Genomic DNA, 19,959 nt, shown 5'->3' with positions numbered 1-19,959 from the left:
CTGAGGCTACATCTCCTGACTCGGGAGCGACAGGCTGTGAAATCGAATGCCAACTTTTAAAAATATTGAATAATCATTTTCTCAACGAATCTTTATAATTCTTCAAAGATTTTAATCCTTTGAAAATAGTTAACTCGTTTACTTGTATTTAATCCTGTAATTAACAGGCAGAAATGACCCAAAATACATTTCTTTTTAGTCCGGGTCCAACTCCGCTTTCAGCTCAGGCGCCCTCCGTTTTTCCAAATGCCAGGAACCAACCCCGCCCCTTTGTAAATGCTGCAACCATCACTGATTTTACCAAACATTAAAAACAATGAAAATACCAAGTTCAATGATAGCATTTCTGGACGATGGTCTTGCATTAGCACAAATAAACACACAGGCAAATGAAACTGAATTCCAAAATAAGGAAATTGAAATTGTTTAACTTATTAATTCAGCCTGCTGCCATTTATTGACTGTTCACTTGAAATAATGCATTCCTTTACCTAATAACGGAGAGGTCTAATGAGTTGCCCAGAAGCACTTACAAATAACAGCTTGAATGAATAAATATGATTACTGTGTTGATTTATGGATACAAAAATACGCAGCAGTTGTATGCACCATATAATAACGTTGTCCAACCAAACCATCACTTTGGAGGTCAGCATACACAAATGCAAAGCAAACTGGACGTCATTAAATATTTGCAGCAAAATGCACTCCAGTTGAAATGTGTGTATAACTTTTGTAAATACGCAGCATAAAAAAGTCTGGTTTGGCAGTGTTACGACTTCGCGTTCGTGGATCGCTTTTGAGCCAAGAACTAACAGGCCTTGAAGCTGTATTCCTAGCCTTAAGTTCTGAAAACATAACTTGACGTCGACGAGACCAAATTATCCCTGCCCGGAACCAATAAAAAAGACAATTTTGTCCAAATATACAGTGTTTAAAGCCATACAAGGTAAATAGAAATATATATATATCTGGGGAATATATACATGTAAAAACAGTAAAATGAAGCAGAAAAAAAATCTTTAAAACGATTCAAGTTCTCAAACAAAATAATACATATACATGTACAGCGAAGGTGCATTACTGGCTCAACAAATTCTCGTGTTCAATGAAAGTCAAAGAAGCAGCCATCTGGATGAATTAAAATACACTAGGCTTACCCTCTGAAAACAGCAATGAAGCTGGTTTGACGGAAAAAAAACACACCTCATGCATGTACTCTGAAAATACCCTGCTTTCAGGATAGGAAGAGTAGCACGGTATTATTTCTGGAATTCCAAGCAGGACACTCCTACGTTGTGACTCCGGCTCGGCATGGAAACTGTTGCTTCCGAGATGCTAGAAAAATAGCAATTACATTTTGGGAATTTACTTTTTTAGGATGCCACGCATACAGTTATTTTAAATGCCCTGTGTGGGACTTTTGTTTGCTTTCCAGTTGTAAAGAAAACTCGGTGAAAATACCTACACTGGATTTTTCTTCCATCGTGAAGTTGAACATTACCATAAACTGAATTTTACTGATGCTTTTCGGGACTGTTCCTCTTCATCTTGCAACAGATAAAACCTCTTTTCCAGAGGTTTTAAAACCTGACGTGGATATGGGCAAGTCCACAAAACATCTTCACTTCCTGGAAGTGTGTACGTACAGACCCACACACACACTTCTTTCACATACCTAAAGGTGACATTTCTTTGATCTCCTATCGTTAAGAAAAACTCAGGGTAAATGCTCCTTTTTCTCCAACTATGATGGCTCCTTTGAGCTGAATTTTTTGACGATTCCCTGAGGTATTCTACTTCACGTTGATAACTTCAAGTTGATGTTGATGAGCCATTTTCAGAGGGGGAAAACACTGTGTGGATGTGTGTGACTCCACACGTCTTCTAACCCCACATTATGTGGACTTCTTTGGTTCAGAGCTCGCCCACAAAACTCAGACCATTCAAGATGGAGACAAACCAACTTGACGCAGAAACAAACATGACAGACAACTTTAACCAAAGCGGAGATTTCCATGTGCATAAAAGATTGGAGGCACATGTGTCAGCAGTTTTAGAGTACTACAATTGAAGTCAGGAAAATACCAAACTACCTTATCCTCATGAATACAATCTGACAATTTTTAAAAATGGCACAGATTAAAGAATATTTTAAAGACTTTGGCAAGGTGTCATGCAACCTGTCACGCAAAAACCAAGAAGCAGTTGAAAATACTTGATCGCCTATAATCAGTCGACTTTTCTGGACAAGCTTATTTATCATTTTTCAGGGGTGCATTATTGATTGAACAAACAATTCCGATACTTAAAAGCTGCACTGTGACACCAGAATGAGTTATTAAATAGAATTTCCATCATAATTCCACATTGGCAATGTGGCTTTAGCAAGCACTCTGTAGTTGGCAACACAAGCAAGGTCAAAGAGTCACCAGTCAGGTTCAGGCCAAGATTGCAAGACAGTGCATAATATTGGCTCACTGCATGTACATTTTATAATGTAGCCGTAGTGAACGCAACTTTGTTTTTCATTGCACTTCATTTCAAAGCTTCATTTTACGATTTTTAGCATCACTTTGGTGGCTTAACTTTTACCCTTATGCAGATGTGCAAATTTCTAACCGGACGTGACAGAGCCATTTCAACACTAAACTCTGTGTATGTACTATCTGGATACTTGACTGAATTAATGTTTCCTCTTGTTTTGATTTGGCGTCGAGTGCATGACCACGGGCCAGTGAGCAACAAATCTCATAGTTTCAATAAGCAAATGAACTACGCCTTCCTGAGATGACATCACAGTCCAGACACCCTATTTGCCACAAAAAGCATAGATAACTTCGTGTGTTTTATTAAAAAATTTTTTCATGATTTTTTTTCAATAAGGCTAACTGAAAAGGGCCACCGAATAGTTTTCATACGTTTTAAAAGAGTACTTAGAAAGTTACACATGATGTGGATCTCTGAGATATTCATTGCATCCCTCTTAAACCACATGCTGCCAGGTGCTTTTCAAAATGTAATGCACACATCCGGACGATTTTCAAGATTTTCCGTTTACAAAATTCTTCAAAAATTCATCATTTCATTTAATGGACGTTAGCGCCCACACAAATGACTGTTTGGTGGCTACTCTAAGCGGACAGGCAACCTTCCTTGACTCCTGAGTATTTCAGCCAGGCCTGCCGCCCTGTAAAGAGAGCCCAGAATTGTGAGGTGTTGCGTAATTTCTTTGTCCCCAGTGAATGCGAGTGGCGTCTTTTCAAACGCAGCTGGATTAGCATGCAGAGGTACTGTGTCACTCATCAATGGGGCCCTGGAGCACTTTTGTCTGCGGTGCTAATTGGCAGTCGCGCGATGCCCAAACAGAGGTATATCGTTTAAAAACAGTGACAGATTACCTTCGAAAAATGCAAGCCGAAAAATGATGGCAATTCCTAGCAGCAGGTCTTTTGTTCAGAGTACGGTCTTTTGTTACACGGACCAGCTCTTTTGTCCCATTTTGGGCACCCTCGCTCTGCTTATAAACCCATGGTGCTCAAAACAGGGTTCCCCGGCAGCAAGTGGTTGAGCAGTCTTGTGCCCCATCTTGGACGTTTTCCAGACGTGTTCAAAATAATGAACGCTTCATCTTGCCTGTTGTGACTGTGCTATGCAGACCTGACCTGCTAAGACACCAGCCCTGCAGCCTGGCCTCAAGACTGGAGGGAGGCAGTCAGCTGCTCCTCGGCCTCCGTGGACATCCAGCCCAGGATGCGGAGGACGCGGGCCATGTAGATGTAGACCAAGTTGGTGAGGTATGTCCCGCTGCGGAGAAGGAAAGCAAAAAAGCATTGGGGAAATTCTTGCCATGGTGAAGGGAATAGATCCAAGCCTGGTGGAAAGACAGCTGTTCCTCTAATACTTAAGTATCTAAAAAACAATACAAGAAACTCAAAATTTTTACAATTTGTTTTTTTTTTGGGGGGGGATACTCATACATTTTTGGTTGAACCTGAAAGTGGAAAGTCAAATTTTTTCTTGTGTGCTCACCAAAGTCTTAATTCCAAGACGATTTGACGGTAGTAACCTTTAACCCTGCCAAATAGGCGACCCTGTTGTGACAGGCTTGACGACGACTGCCTAGCAGCACTGCAGATGTACGACACCAAACATACAACAAGATTCATATCAATCATGCTGAAACTGATCATGAAATTAACAGGTTTTTAAAGGCACAACACAACACAACACGACACAACTGCTGAGCCAGCAGTTACAAGTAGACATGTCTGTGACTGCAGCCACTAGAGTTGCGATGGGTAATGCACTGAACAGAAGACAAGTCTTTTGAGACAAATAGTCCAAGCACCGCCTTCATTATGGGTCTCATGAGTGAACATGAGATGGTGTGCTTTAGGGTAGCAGAGTACACCTGAACACTTTGAAGTTCAAAGGTCGTGCAGTGCAGTACACACCTGACCATTGGCCTTTCTCTATCTTTATCTGTGCACAAAACAGATGTCATTCAGATATAGGGTGAGAGGAAATCAAGCATATCACACACTCTGTCAAACCTTTGGAAGACGCCACAGAATAAGTCGTAAGGCCATTAAAAATTTTTTTTTTAAATTTGCATAATAAAGAGCATCTCTTTTATCACTCCATTTGAAATCCTGATAAATATGGGCATCATCTACATGAGAAATATTGAGGGCTCCCACTGACTCCCACTCAAAAATGCCTCTGGGTAACTCATCCTGCCAAGTTGGGTCACAAAAGCCACTGCATTACAAGTGAGAGCGTATTTGAGAACGAGGCTGGCCCACCTACAGGGAAGGCAGCGTCGTCAGGCCGCACAGCGGCCAGAACGATTTCGGACACTTCAAGGAGGCTGAACGTCCTCATGTATGACACGAGGGCAGGCCAGTCCAACTCACCATCTAGCCATCACTGTGTACCTATCCACAGACATGCCAAGCTCCTGGTTTATTGCACGTACCGTGTTCAAGTTCCTGTAGATCAAGATAAAATCATCTCATCACCGAGCGAGAAAATCAAAATGACCTGTGTGGGGGGCTCTACTTGCCTAGTAAAATTTCCTCATCCTTCAAACCTTACAGAGAGATTTTTGAGAGGCTAAGGCCTTATTTTAATGCATTGGATGAGACTGCATTGTATGAAGATACATCAGCCTGCTCTTTGGGGCCCTTGGCCAACGGATGCATGGCACAAGTTTACTGATATGACAACTTTGCTGATGAAAACCACCCCCAAACCCTGTCTAGTGACAACACCAGAACGAGTAAGAGCGACACAGGTACTCATGGTCGGCAAAACACCATTTGGTGCATTTTAATTCTCCCCACCTGATGACGAGGAGTAAGGAATGAGGCATCTGCCTCAGTACGGTCATGATTTTGTCAAAGTCCTGCTGGGCCATGTACTCTTTCTCTGTCAACCTGGAGCTCAGCTTGTAGGGCCGCTGGGTCATTATCTCTGCCAGTGTCTTGATATCTGCAACAACGGACAAATAACACAGTTATGATTGGGGTTCAGCAATGCCATTTTCCAGACTTGTCTCGTGCGTTGTGGAGGGAGAGTTGGGGTGGGTTAGAAGTTGTGGGTAACCTTTTAAAAAATTGTACTTGACAAAATGTTTGAATAGGGGCGAGTGCAGCTGTTTAGTCTAAACCGCACCTCTGTGTTTCAGGCATAGCCAGAGAGTAACGGCAATGTATGTCACTGTGCTTATGACCTCCGATACGTGACCCGTTGAAGTTTATGCCAAATAGACACAAATGAGCACTGCATTTCATACATGCACATAATACAATAATCAGATTACAAGGAAGAAAGAGCCGTGACATTTCAGCTTTGGTTAGACCGCGGACCTTAAACGGGGAGGCTTGTTAATTTACCGCTGAGGCTCTAGCCTTTGCAGGCCCATGTCACCCCTCTTCCTCGCCGACTTTTGAGGAGAGATTAATGCTCCCGTGCTTTGCCATCTGATCTTTGTGGTCAGCCAGAATTCCAGATGGGTGCATGCCCCACATGCTATGTGTTGGTACCCCAGAGACGGATCAATATTTTCTCATGTTCAGAGATGCCGGTGACAAATGGAACAAGATGTAGACTGTATTACTGACGAACATCTTCCTTCACCTTCAGTGCAAGGTTTTAAGATTTCAAAGATCGTGAAACCGCATGTTGAGAGCGGTTGGCGTCGGGTGTGTCTGAAAATTGGACGCAAATATACTTCTACCTTGGACTCCAAGTTTGGCAGCGTTGACAGCCATGCCTTCCTCATCCTGGCCAATGAGGCATCTCCAAAAGTCACATAACGCCATTCGATGACTGGTAAGTAATGGAAAAACACACAAATGTGATAAGCGGTGGAAAACATTATTAGAGAATTCCAAGAACTGCTTCTTCTGAGCATTCGTGAACAAACAACTAGACACTCACAGAGCGTTTTCAAAACGAGTGGATTTGGTTTAGACTACGGTTTCGCTGGTTCCAGGCAGAGCTTGAACATGTGGTTTCGAATGCTACTTCAAAATGGCTGTAACTAGTGAAACCAAAGTCTAAGCCGAATCCACTCCATTTAAAAAATGCACACAGTTGAAGAAGCTGTCACAATTCCATCTCATAGATATAATGAAGTTGTCCCGTTCTGATGGTGTCTTTGACAGACGTGACCTGTTCCATGCCTATGGACAACTATGGACAATTTATTTGGCAAAACTCCTGCTGTTACCTGTCGTCTAGCTTCTGGTACAGTCCATGGTCCAAGAAGACAAGCTTGGCTCTACCGTCATCGCCTTTCTGCACAAACACTGGGGGGGAGGGGAAAGCATAGCGGACAGGATGTCAATTCAGGGAAGACAATCGACCGAGCTCAGCGTGAGATTACTGTGTATTCATGACAAGACCCCGATGATGGCGAGCGCACTGCCAAGAACTGCCTTGTGCTTGGCACTCATTCTGAGCAACAAGGGTATGTTTTTGCAACGGAAAGAAGTAACCAGGAATACGATCATCACTTAGGCACAAAGGATGGTGTTGAAATATCCTGCAAAACGGTAGCGTAAAGTAACTTCAGAAGCAGATTACATTGTTGATAAATGTCATTATCAATCAACCTTTGACATGTTTGCCACCACTGTAACCTCTTCCAAGAAGATAGTATCCCTTTTGGTTCACTCCATGCAGCAAGAAATTGAGGCATTCATATTTCACTTATATTAGCGGAAAAAAAATTAACGGCCAATGAACCAATTGCAACCGCCAACTCTCATTTGGTCGGGAAAAAAAAGTCACAAAGACAGAACTTAGGCCACAAAAAAAGCCCAATTGATGACCAATACAGAAATATATTCCTTGTCACAGTGCCTTTGCTTGGATTCTGAGTTTTTATAGCACTGTAGCTTAGGTACTGGAACATCATATTCAAGTCGAGTCCACAGTGCAGAAGGAAAGACACTCAAAAAGGCAGTTCAGGGTGTCTGTTGTCAAAGCAAGATTTGACAATCAGTGTTTCAATTGGAAAAGTGACTTGAAATGGTCTCAACAAGGCCATGGTGAAATTCACACCACTACAAAATGCATTTCAACTTGAGGTTCAATGTTTATAGTTGACTCGGTTTGTCCCCAACATATTAATGAGTAACAAGATCTCAGAAGGTCTATGCAGGTCTTAAATACCACAATGCTTGGATTTGTCCACTGAAACATAATTTTTAATAATTTTACTTGCCACATAAGACACTGTATTAAGTTGGGGGTATGAACCCTCTTCAGCATGTTCATCACTTTTAAGTCTAGAAATTAAGACAACCCCCTCCCAAACAATTGAAAGACCGGAAAACTGCCGACAGAAGGCCAGTGAGCTCAGTTGGTCAAGCACTGGCATTACATCATAGGGGTCACAGGTTCATGTCTCACTCTGTCAATTTTGTTATCATTTGAAAGTCAGTCTTTTCCGTTAATGTAGTTCATGATATAATGTATGATTTTTGCTTATAATGATGTGTGCTTTAGATTATCGAACAAAAGTGAGCCAGGCAAGCATGTAATTTTTCAAGCTGACCGGTACCTTCTAAAATGTCCAAATATAAAACATGCTCTTGTTTGCAGGCAATAAACCGCACCAAAATCTGCCGCAAAATTGGTGGTCTTTCAGGTGGAATAGCTGAGCACACGCCACGCACAAGCCAAGGATTTCAGAGTAGCCATGCAAAGCATGAAAGATGAACTACAGAAAAATAAAACTTGTCACCATCCAATCTTTGTGAGAACAATCGCACTTCAAAAACCTCAACCCCAAAAAACCAAGAAGAGGAAGAAAAAGGCAAGCTATATCTAAAGGCACTGCACGTTATTTTCTAAGGGGCTCAGCAAGGGTAACTTGTGCTAGCACGTAGTCCACTCACTGCATAGTGAACTGGAGATGAATAACAGGGGAGCGATAAACTCATGGGCTGTTAAAGGATGCGGCCTTGATAAAATGTAAACAAGTTAGACAATTAAAAAGGGCCGACTTTAATTTCTGGTCAAATGCTATAAAAGAGAATGCACACAGAACTACAAAGCACACACTGCTGACATTGATCGACAATTGTTTTAAATACCAATGAATTCGATTTTAAGGTCACAAAAACAGTGCACTCACTACCGGTATTTTAAAACTTTCACTAAGCTTCCAGTATTGTTACCACAGGTGGCTGTCTTGTCAGTGCACACAGACAATTTACTAACCGTTTCCTGGGTGAGGGTCGCCATGCACAAAGCCTGAATGGAATATCTGTTTGCAGAAGCCTCTGATAAGCTTTGAATTGACCTACATATTTGGAGATGCAAACACTTGTTTATCTACAGAATGAATGGCATAAAAGAATTTGCCTTTCCCCCAAAGAATAAAAACCAAAACAACTTTTTTTACATAAATGAAGTAAGTTAATTACATATATTTACATGTATATATGCATTACTAGCATTTATGTTAACGGTTAGCAAAGTAACGTTCATGCTATGAGTAGCAAAATTACATGTATTTCTTTAAACAGACATTGCTTATCTGCAGTTTTCTTTCAAAAACATTATTTTCCACTGAAAGTGGAACAGTGGAATGCTCAGTGCAACACAGAACACTTCACTTATCAATTTTCAAAAAGAAAACTTTGTGCTGGAAATGCATTTTTTGAACAAGTCACAGTACATTTGCAGACCTCTGCAGGGAAAACAACTGTTGGGCTGGTTGTAATGTATTCTGTGTATGTTCTCTCAACACAGCTGTGTGAGGTTGGACTAGCACCATAGTCCAGATTTCTGAGGAATTGTATCACCGGGGGGAGTGAGGTATCCTCCCCCGCAATTTTGGCCTTTCCGTATCTCATTTTGTTGAAACTTGGCACGCCTGTTAAGTCATTGATTATGGGTAAATCTGTTCAATTTGAATGTAATTCAAGAGTTTTGTTTGTCAACGCCATTCACACTTCACAGCTCCATGCATGGTAAGCCACAAGCATAGAGTACAAACATAAACTCGGTGTCAAAAATGGTCACATAAAGGCGATCATGGAAAACTCCAGAAAACTAGATAAAATTTAAAAAATGGTCTTGTAACAATATCAGAGAAAATGAAAAAAGGAGGAAGGCAGATTCTCCCAGCTGTTTTAGAATTATACTTGTAACATTTCCAGCCTTCGAACCCAAATAGACATTGATAAATGGGATACGATTGTGTCAAACACGATGGTCATGCAGTAAAGCTTGATGAAGAGGTCTATCCCGGTACGTGCAACAAATGAATGTGCATCAGGAGGAGACTGGAATGATGCAGAAATGTAATGAAAAATATAAAGAAATTATTTCATTCCTATTTGGGCCATTCGATGAATTATGGGTCCAACGTGTGGCATATTTTTGTCCCTGCCACACCTGATCTGTATAATTTGACAAGGGAAGGATCAGTGAAATTGACTTCAAGCCTTTTTTATTAGTTTGAGAGGTAATTTGCATTCTTGGAACTTACAGAATGCATTCTAAATTTACAAAATTACAAGTCAGGTGTAACAGGGAGAGGAAAGAAATGGTCCACAAATTTATACGACTTTTCTAAAACAATGGAAATCAAATGTGAATATGAGATTACGAGCAGTTTCATGCAGTGGTGGAATCAAACAGCAAAAGTGTGAAGATGCTGGTTTCTTTACAAGACATGAAGTGAAACATTTCCAACTTACATCAGCAGTTGACAAGCCCATCCCAATTATTCCTTCCTTGTCGTTGACTTTGCAACCCTGCACAAATTCAGTAGTTAAAACCCTCTGCCAAGAATTTCAAAAACAAAAAAACATGGCCGTGTGTATTAACTTTTCTGCTTATTCACATTACTGATGGATAGAGTTGATGTGAGACAATGAAGACAGTTGATAACAACTATCACAATAACTTGACAAGTGCTTTGACAAAGCTTATGAGTGAATTCGGACTTTGCCTCGACTTAATGTAGCATGCCATGCCACTCAAAAAAATCTGCACGACCCACACACATGCTTCCATGCGCAGAATGAAATATTACCCCTAGTTATTACAAATATATTTAGCTGAGGTAAGGATCTGACAAAGTGCAAAGACAGTGACAAATTTAAGGTCATGTGACATGTTCTTTGACAAAAAAAAAGCAATCTGTGGATGAAACACTGAAATATCATTTTCTTGGAGTGGAACAGCTGTGAGTGACAGTCAGGATTTTTACTTTTTTGAGTAAGGAGTTCACAAACCTTAGTGGTGTACTTCCACAATATTCTTGGGACTGATACAAATTTGAGGTGCTTGAGGTCTTGTTGGCAGCGTTCTCCGTTCCTTCCCTCGTGCTCAAAGTCTAGCTCACACTTCAAGTCGTCTTTGAGAACCTAACAAAAAAAAAATGTGGAATCACACAATGAGCCACATGTATTTGGTAAAGTGGAGTCGATTAGGGAGACTACACATATAAGGCGTGGCAAAGGGTTCTACTTTGTTACCTAGTCATGGCATAGCCTAAGTTGTGACTGACTGACTAATATCGACACATGACAGACCCTAAACCAACTCATACCTGAAGTACCCATTTGAAATTGAAGGAGGGGTGCATCCAGCCAATCAGGTCTAGCAGTAACTTCAGTGTCCCTATATCACTGTCATAACGATCTCTCAGATCAATGTATTGCACCTGTGACAAGCCAAAAAATCTACCTTTCAATTCATCCACTTGAGAATGTTGTATGTGTAAGCGACACATTTCATTCGTTATGAGCCGGCATATTCATTCCACGATGGATGATCCCGCATGACTTTTGAGAGCATACATATAGATACAGCAGCCAACTTTTGATATAACGGAGCCCATGCCACAAACACTGATTCGCAACAGTCGTTTGAACTGAATTTCAATGATGTTTTCCTGCAACGTCATATTTTTTTAAAGACTCGGAGCCCACCCATCGAGTGATATTTGCTATCACAACAGGCTGTGCGTAGCAATCAAGTTCTGGTTCAAGACAGTGTCAGCCTCTGACAAGTGGAGCATGAACATATTTTGACATCTGCTACAGGCAAGTCGAGTCATACTTGACATTTTTAACCCGTCGGTCAGCCTTGTGCATGATTACCCAGAGTGTGCTTTCATGTCCACTAGTGCAAGGTGGCTGAATGAACGACAGGGTGTTTCGGTACCATGGAATGATTGTGGGCGGAACCTTTTTGGTGATTTACCTCGGTAAACGAGTTTGTAAAACTGAAACCTGAAGCCACAGACAGAGATGAAACTGCAATTTGAGAAATCCCTTGGTCTGAGAACAGCTAAACTTTCAATGACCATAAACCCTGTGGCATAGACCTCATCTCAATCAAACATCCAACAGAGCAGAAAAGGCATTGAGTTCCATTTGAACACTAATTGTTTTAACCAGGCCAATCTGATAAACAGGCAGGACAGCACTGCCCCTGCTGAGTCCACGTGAGTCTCCGATAAATGGCCAGAAGTAACATCACAATGGTTACCTTCACAGCCACGGTCTGGTTGTCGTGGGTGACTGCCTTGTGCACTTGGGCTAGACTGGCAGCCGCAATCGGCTCCTCATCAAACTCAGCAAAGAGCTTGTCAGGTGTGGTCCCAAAGTCTTCCATGAAGAGCCTGTTCAGCTGTGCACACCACACAAAACACAGTTTAAGGGGTCAGTCACGTTAAACAATGTTTACCCTAGCTGTAGATTTGTACAAGTGTTTCAACGCCAAAATAATTTTCTACTGTAGTTTGAATGAAACAGTGTAGCACTTTATGTTCTTGCAAAGCTGTCATTCCCTTTTCCAGTCAACAATGGACGGAAAAATAAATAGAGATTGATTCATGTTTCCAAATAGAGAACACTTTCTGGTCTAAATCCAGTTATAACCTCCACACGCTGATACACATGAAAAATAGGTTGTGGACTGCTCAAAGCAACTTATTCGCTTATTGGCTAGCTTACTAGGTAACTAACTTGCCCCCTTTACTATGTTTTGCCCTATACATGAAGAACAAACACCGTCAAACAGACAAGCAGGGCACAGCATAAAAGCTCAGACTGTCACTGAATTATTTGGTAGGGGCGAACAACAATGACATGTCTTTGGGAAATTAATTTTAGAGTGCGTTTGATTAGCTCACGCGTGGCAACTCTGACCTGGAGAGGGTGGTGCATGCTGTGTCAAACAAGCGAGATAGTGGGGACGAGGCGGACGCCAATTGAATGCACCCTCACGTGTAGCCCAGCAGGTGGCAAATACACAAATGAAATTTTCAGACGGAAGAGCTCACGGACTCGAAAATAATGTTAGTTTGCTTCAGTGGTTTTCTCTGTTAAAACAATGATTTATAAATGGATCTGCTTTTCGGAAAAACTTTTCTGATCTCAGAAAAAGAAAGATCTGAGAAAAAACGCACACCTCATTGGGACGACGCACCAATGCGCAATCTTCCAGCTCGTGCAGCGTCTCGACGTACTCCTTTGGCAAAATGTGGTTTATCGTGGCCAAGCCCTGGCCCAGCTTGACATACAAGCCACCGCACTTGATGCAGCCATAGAACAGACGGTCGGCGGCCCGCTGGTGGCAGGCGGTCCAGAGGGTGCTGTACTCGGGATGGCCCTCGTCTACTCCCCGCAGTGACCACCAGTAGTCGAGGGAGATCGTCAACCCAACAGATGCTGAACTGTAAATGATGCATAATATTCAATTAATTTGTTCAATATAGAGTTTTAAATTTTGTACATGGCAAGGAAAGAAATGATATGCGCAACAACTGGTTGGCACAGTGGTGCTTAATTTTGTATGTCTTCTCCTGAACTGAAGTTTGAATCCCACCTAGACAGGATTAGGGTGTCAGTCCCTACAAGATTTGACAAGTTTTCATTGGAGTAGCATTCTGCGTTTTTCTTCCCACATTTAAATATCCCAAACACTTCTCGCCCTGTTTTCTTTGTTTTTTTCACGCGTCTTTAGGCTACTGCGTCTCAGGACTTCTTGAGAATCCTCAGTTTTTAAAGAACAGAAAGAGTTCTAATTTCTTTTTATACTCAAATGATTGGAATACTAATCAAGCTGCTTTGTTTAACCTTTGACACTGTTTAACCAAAAAACCTGACCACAAACCATCACAAATGCAGATCAACGTGGGGGGGGCATTACTTCCACTCAGAAAGGCTATAAAAGGTAACAAAAAAAACATGTCCAAACTTTGGCTCCCAACAAAAAAAAAACAAGTTTGCTCTCCCCAAGAAACTTTGTCCTGGATCTGCCCTTGATCAAATACAGCTGTTGACACTGCAAGGTTTTCTAAGACTCCATCACAAGTCTCACAAGTACCGAAAAGTGCATCACAAGTCGACCACAAGTCATCTAGTTGAGTCACAAGTTTGCTTAGATGAACTGTGACAAAGGGCATCCCTTTGTTGATCTTCTTTCTTTGTTACTTTTGACCTGGGGCCAATTTCAGAGAGCTGCTCAAGCACAAAAAACCTTCCTTAATTAAAAAACAAAGGTTACCAGCTCAAAATCCATGTGATTGTCACACTAACCAAAAGACAGGTGAGCACCATTCCAAACCAATATACATCACATGGATTTTGGCTGGTAACCTGATTTGTCAAGGAAGGATTTTTCATGCTTAAGCAAATTTTGTGCTTAAGCAGCTCTATGAAATTGGCCCCTGGCTTGTGAACTGATGCGTGACTAGACCTAAGATGGACTTGATGGCAACATTAGTATACTTACTACAAGAACCTTCCAATGCCGTTCACCAGAAGGCCAAACCTTCTCCGCTGTCCTGGGTCACTCCTCAAATACGTCACTCCTCCCAAGACAGTGGAGCCCAACACTGCAACCAACCATACCAATCGTCGCCTAGTCTTTAACACTGGTCTGGACACAAACCCTGGCCTAGGTGCCACTGCTGTGCCCGTGTTGGTAGTTTGAGAGCGCTGCCCACGAAATAGAAGGTTTCGGGGGCAGTGGTACTGCAGATCAGGTGCAAGAGCAAAGAGGGGTCTGGTGCCCAGCCCCAATTGGTGGGATCTTGTCGAGGCAGGCCATCCACAGAGGACTGTGGATAGTCTGTGTCCTGCCATTGTACGCAGAGGGGCTAGGGTTCACAACAGCAACATTCAGATGAGCGTAGAATATGGACCCTTCCAAAAACAAACAAAAACATAACAAATGAATGCCTTAAAGATAAAGCAAACGTGTTTAACGTCAAGCACTAACAATTTCATATGTGCGTGTGGCTTGAGGGATCATCCCTTTTGATGTATCGATTCATGGGAGAACAAAACTGCTAAACCACTACTGGGGGGCAGGCCCTCCAGAAAGCATGACCATGGCAATCCCACATGTATAAACATTAATATTAGGGCTGGAGTTCCCAGAGGTGGCAGCAAGTCATTTTTTGCAAGTCCAAGTCAAGTCACAAGTCAAAGCTGGTAATTACACATCAAGTCACAAGTCACAAAAATAGCGACTTGAGTCTGGCTCGAGTCCAAGTCACATGACTCGAGTCAGCGACTTTGGGAGTTCCTCAACGTTAACCACAGCCAAAGATTTGAAGTTGCCTTAAACTTATAAATTTCTCCTAAGTGGCATGTTCATCACTTGTTGGACTACATGTAAGTAAGCCACTTGTTGCTATTATGATTATGAATGAACATGTTGATCTAATAGCATACATGGATATTTGATCAGTTCAGGTAATGCTTTTGCTGTCGGACCACCATACGTGTATATGTACATGTATATGGTAAATGAACGTACACAGTTAATCTTTTGAGGTGCTTAGAAATTTTACTGCCACAAACCTTTAACCGTACAGGTCTGGTTCTGTGCTTTCACTGCTAATGTCATTCATAATCACAAGATGAAATTATGACCCTGGCCTAGTGCCATTCCGGACTTTTTTCTCCTAAAGAATTTTCCAGATCATGCTGGGGATCACAAAAAGAAAAGCATATTATCCTGCCATTTCACTTGACTTAAGATTTGATTTAAAAACCCAAACCTTTTTGGGTAAGGAAAATAGCATACAATTTGTCAGTATGAAGTGACCAAGAGATTGAACTAAGATTAAGTGCCTCACCTCAATGGCTATCCGCCTGATTGTATCACACACACCCAATCCTGACAACGCCAATGAGTATAATGGGAACAATGACCCCGAATAGCCTGAAGGTAATTCCAGAAATTAAGGGTTCTAAAAATGTGACATTTTCGTGTCCCTGTTACGTCTGACCTTTGTTTCTTGACATGGAAATATCACCTGAATTGATTTGAAACTATGACTATTTGTTTAACAGGTTTTGCATTAATAAATACACGTAACTCTTGGAAATTAGAAAATGTGTTCTGAACTAACAAAATCATATTTCAGACATGACAGGGACATGAAAAAAATGGACCCCTAATTTCTGGAATTACCCCTATACATGTTGCTTAGAAAAATAAAGTCACTGATTGTATGACTAATATACATGTACATGTCATGCTTGTACCATTTTTCCTGGATATACCATGAGCTGACAATGTCATCACGGTCATGGTTTACCCCAAGAACAGTGGAGTTTGTCGTCTGGACGATGAACCCCACAAACACAGTTGACGGGGATGTCATGGTTATGTCTTGTCAACATTAGTCATTAGCACTGCAGCATCTTTGTTAATTGTGTACCACAGAGTTGTTGGGGAAAGTTTATGGATATGGTGAAGAGTTTAGTGCAAGTGCATTGTTGAAGTAATCTGTCATGTCTGTCATTATTTTTCAATCCCAGATTCATGTCATTTCAATATTTAAGTTAAAAGCTCCTCACGTTGTTACTTCTTTTACCCTTTTACTTCCAAAACTAAAAGTTCAGCTGATTAGGCCTGGTAATAACTTAAATAAGGTTTTGACTAGTAAGACACTTGGGCCCTAGGCCTACAGTGTACTTCCTGAACAGTCGAGTCAGGGAGATCAGGTCAACTTGGACCCAAACCAACTCGGACCCATTCCAACTCGGACCCATGCCAACTCGGACCCAGGACCAATTTGGACCCACGCCAACTAGGACCCAATACTAACTCGGACCCACGACCATCTCGGACCCACAACCAACTCAGACCCACACCAACTGGAACCCCCGCCAACTCGGACCCACCTCGAGTCAACTCGGACCCACTGAGTCTTATGGTTGCACTACACCAAATATGCGCCCGTAGACCGAAATAGCGCCAACTCTTGAACCTCGCGAAGAGGTTGGCCTTCATTTTTTTTGCTGGGAAATTCAAATTATGGTCAGATCGATCACTTTTTGTTTAAATTTTAAGAATTTTTTTATTCACCTTTTCTTTTTTTCCCGAAGATACCCCCCTAATAGTAGTAAAACTATGCACTCAGCTCTGAATGTAGCCGCCCGCCTCTTTCGAAAATAGGCCCGCAATGTGGGGGTTTTATGTTGGGTTTTATATAAATAATTCTATGATCCCTTGTGGTAACTTATGGCACGTCTTATTGTAAAAAAAAAGTGCGATCATATTAGTAATGAGCTCGCGAGCAGACATACAACGCTTCAAAACCATCTCTAAGTTTAAGACAAAAGGAAATATTTCACATTTTTATTTTAAAATGATTTGATTTGTGTTGTTTGAAATTAACAATCTATTTGGACAGTCAGTTTAGGCCTGTATGGATGAATTCCTCCATCTGCCTAAATTTTGCCGGTACTCGTGGGGAGGGAGAGAATGGGGCAAGGTGGAGGTGTAAGACTTGCCAGGCCAAAAAAAAATTGAAAAGTGAGGTGGCAGGGGGATAACACCATGAGACACTATGAAAGGTCAATGGTCGTGATATTGATGTATATCTGCAGTATGTGTTGTACGCATACAACATCTCTTATGTACATCAAAAGGCCAATCTGTGGCTTTTTATTGCAACAAAGACTTTGGGGGCTGTTTAGTGAAAGTTCATTTTATTTCTTCTGTTGATATGGAGTGCCAAAAAGAATTCGGAGAAAGGGCGTCAATGATTTGGTACTGTCAATCACTCTCCAAAAGCTGCTCCCATTTTTTGTCCCAAGCTCCCACTCCCCGATCATAGGGTTTCAAGAATGGAAGGGGACAAAATCAGTCTTTGTGGTCAATCACGCTGGTACCTTGGAAGCTAATAGCCGATTAAGATTCCAGATCAAAAGCGGCAAATAAGACATCAAAGGAAATGTGCCTCCATAAAAATATGACGCTTTTCGGTTACTTTATCACTTGTTTCAAGACATCACTGATATCAAATCTAGTCCTGTACGGTTTTTCAACCACCATGCCTGTTCAAACTCGAAAACTGAGAAATTCTGGGAGGCCTGTGCCACTGTTTCCCTGCATTACGTTTATTCAAGAGAGCGTTACATCTCGCCAGCATGCAGTGCAAAAGTGTCATTTACCAAATGCTAAAATGTAAAAGTGGACAAAATCAATTTTCCACAAGTTAATCACGCTCCTGGGGTTGGGTCCCAGTTGACTCGGGGTGGGTCCCAGTTGGTCGTAGGTCCGAGTTAGTTTCGGGTCTGAGTTGGTTGTGGGTCCGAGTTGGTCGTGGGTCCAGGTTAGTATTGGGTCCGAGCTGGCATGGGTCCGAGTTGGTCGTGGGTCCAAGTTGGCATGGGTCCAAGTTGACTCCAAATCGAGTCAGGTACTACTACTACTAGTGTATGCGAGTACTAGTACCTTACTGTTCAGAAAGTACATGTACTTGGGCCCCTACCATCTGACCACTGCTTTGACATATCAGTACCGGTTCGCCACGGTCGATGTTAAAAGCCACTGGCACAAGTGGAACGCTGGGCTCTAAAGTTAGTAGCCTAATGTAAGTCATAAACCTAGTCGTATTTATTTTGACCGTGGAAGAATGATGAAAATGTTGACCATGTTTTGACCCTGTCTGCCGTCAGGAAAATTACACCCAGAGATTTCATAAATCCTTTCTTGAAATAGTTAGATTTCAAGGGGGGTTATTTATCTGATATGTAATGAGATGGTGAAATTTACGAGAATTCCACTTACCCTTCCTTAACCCACACGGAAATTACGACTAACCACCAGCTGAAGATGATGGATCAGTGACTCGAGGTTGAAAGGTCATCTTTCGGCATCGTGGCAGTTTGACCAATTACAACGCGGCTCCTATCTTTTTCTTTCTCCCTCGCCGTCAAATGAAAGCCACGCTATAATTGGTCAAATTGTTGACCCAGCGATCAAATACCACGAAAACATGAAAAGCGTTCGGTTGGGGGAAGGGGGGGGGCCTTTTTACGGAGTGAATTTTGAATACTTTGGACATTTGATTTCCATCAAGATTTTGAGTAAAAAGTCTCGCCCGGCACGAAAGAAAAAAATGACTCAGAATGTCTGTGATCATCGTCAAACAAGCAATTTTGTGCAATAATATGTACCAGAATTAGGCACACTCAGACGTTTTCTCAGAAAAATTTGAACAAAAATTTTTCCCAAGGTCTGCGCATGGCTAACTGAAACACGGCTACTATAAAGTATAAGGCCACGAAATTATTATTATATCAATCATTTCTGCTAATGAGACTAAGGATTCCTCAGAAGCACCCTTATGTTGCTCTAATTAAGCCTGGAAGGAACCTGTAGAGAAGAGACAATGAGAAGCTGTATTTTAGTGGTGGGGAAACCCCGGGAGGAATGCTCTGGGTAAAGCCCACGGAATCAGGTAGGGGCTGAAAACCCAATCCACACGTACGTGGATCATAGAGCTATTATATATAGCTCTATGACGTGAACCGAGCAGAGGATCGAACCCAGCCCGGGTCCGCCGTAGGAACTTAAAGTGAGGGGAGATTACACCAACCGGGTTGTCTACCTTGGGAGGTAATCAGCCTATTTTTTGGCGTCTCATTCGTGTTTGCTTGTGATCTGTGCGTGTTTTATTTGTTTGCAATTGCTTGTTCTGATGTGTAAGTAATTGTCCTCTTTTCTCTTCCTTCCCTGCAGTGACTGGGATGTGCGACTGCCGTGTGGCGAGACGTGAGTGACTTAGGCCCCATTATGCGACTGCTGGTTTATAATTATGGATGTGCATAGTAACTCAAATGTAGCACTGAACTTGTGTCGAGCCAGAAAAGGCACTGAACTTAGGGCTTGCCCCTGACTGGTCACACGAACGATAAGAGAGGCCCTTTACACGCTCCTAAGCACCCAATCTCACCAGGGCTCATCATCTGCTATCCAAAATACTTTGTTGCTCGCCTCGATTCAGTTGGAACCCCCTCGTTCGTACAATTAACCCCACGCATAGGCACGAGAATCAGGGTGAGCACTCCGCATTTGAACAGATTTTTAAAAAGCACTGAGATTTCAGACCAGAAATTTTGCGGTTCAGGGATTCACAATTTCCACACCAACAACTTTATAGCAAAA

General features: G+C 42.0%; 1 protein-coding gene across 3 annotated transcripts; it reads right to left on the bottom strand.

The window, feature by feature from the left end:
- Nucleotides 1–422: 422 nt before the first annotated feature.
- LOC110988489 (putative aarF domain-containing protein kinase 5) lies at nt 423–18,681 on the bottom strand. 3 transcript variants are annotated; one of them, XM_022252038.2, is made up of 14 exons: nt 18,580–18,681; nt 14,278–14,690; nt 12,952–13,216; nt 12,028–12,168; nt 11,084–11,197; nt 10,767–10,898; nt 10,227–10,310; nt 8,740–8,821; nt 6,740–6,818; nt 6,245–6,336; nt 5,349–5,496; nt 4,920–4,994; nt 4,033–4,131; nt 423–3,807 (listed from the first exon to the last, which is right to left on the bottom strand). In XM_022252038.2, exons 2-14 carry the CDS (start codon nt 14,628–14,630, stop codon nt 3,696–3,698), a joined length of 1,776 nt encoding a protein of 591 aa, XP_022107730.2. In that variant the 5' UTR covers nt 14,631–14,690; nt 18,580–18,681; the 3' UTR covers nt 423–3,695. The 3 variants fall into 3 exon arrangements, with proteins under 3 accessions (XP_022107730.2, XP_086994474.1, XP_086994475.1); XM_087138348.1 differs by lacking the exon at nt 18,580–18,681 and adding an exon at nt 15,354–15,498; XM_087138349.1 differs by lacking the exon at nt 11,084–11,197.
- Between the last annotated feature and the right edge of the window lie 1,278 nt (nt 18,682–19,959).

Source organism: Acanthaster planci, linkage group LG06 (assembly GCF_054643075.1).
Source record: "Acanthaster planci isolate LZ-2023a linkage group LG06, COTS_SCS, whole genome shotgun sequence".
Classification (NCBI taxonomy): Eukaryota; Metazoa; Echinodermata; class Asteroidea; order Valvatida; family Acanthasteridae; genus Acanthaster; species Acanthaster planci.
This window is presented reverse-complemented; position numbering and strand designations above follow the sequence as displayed.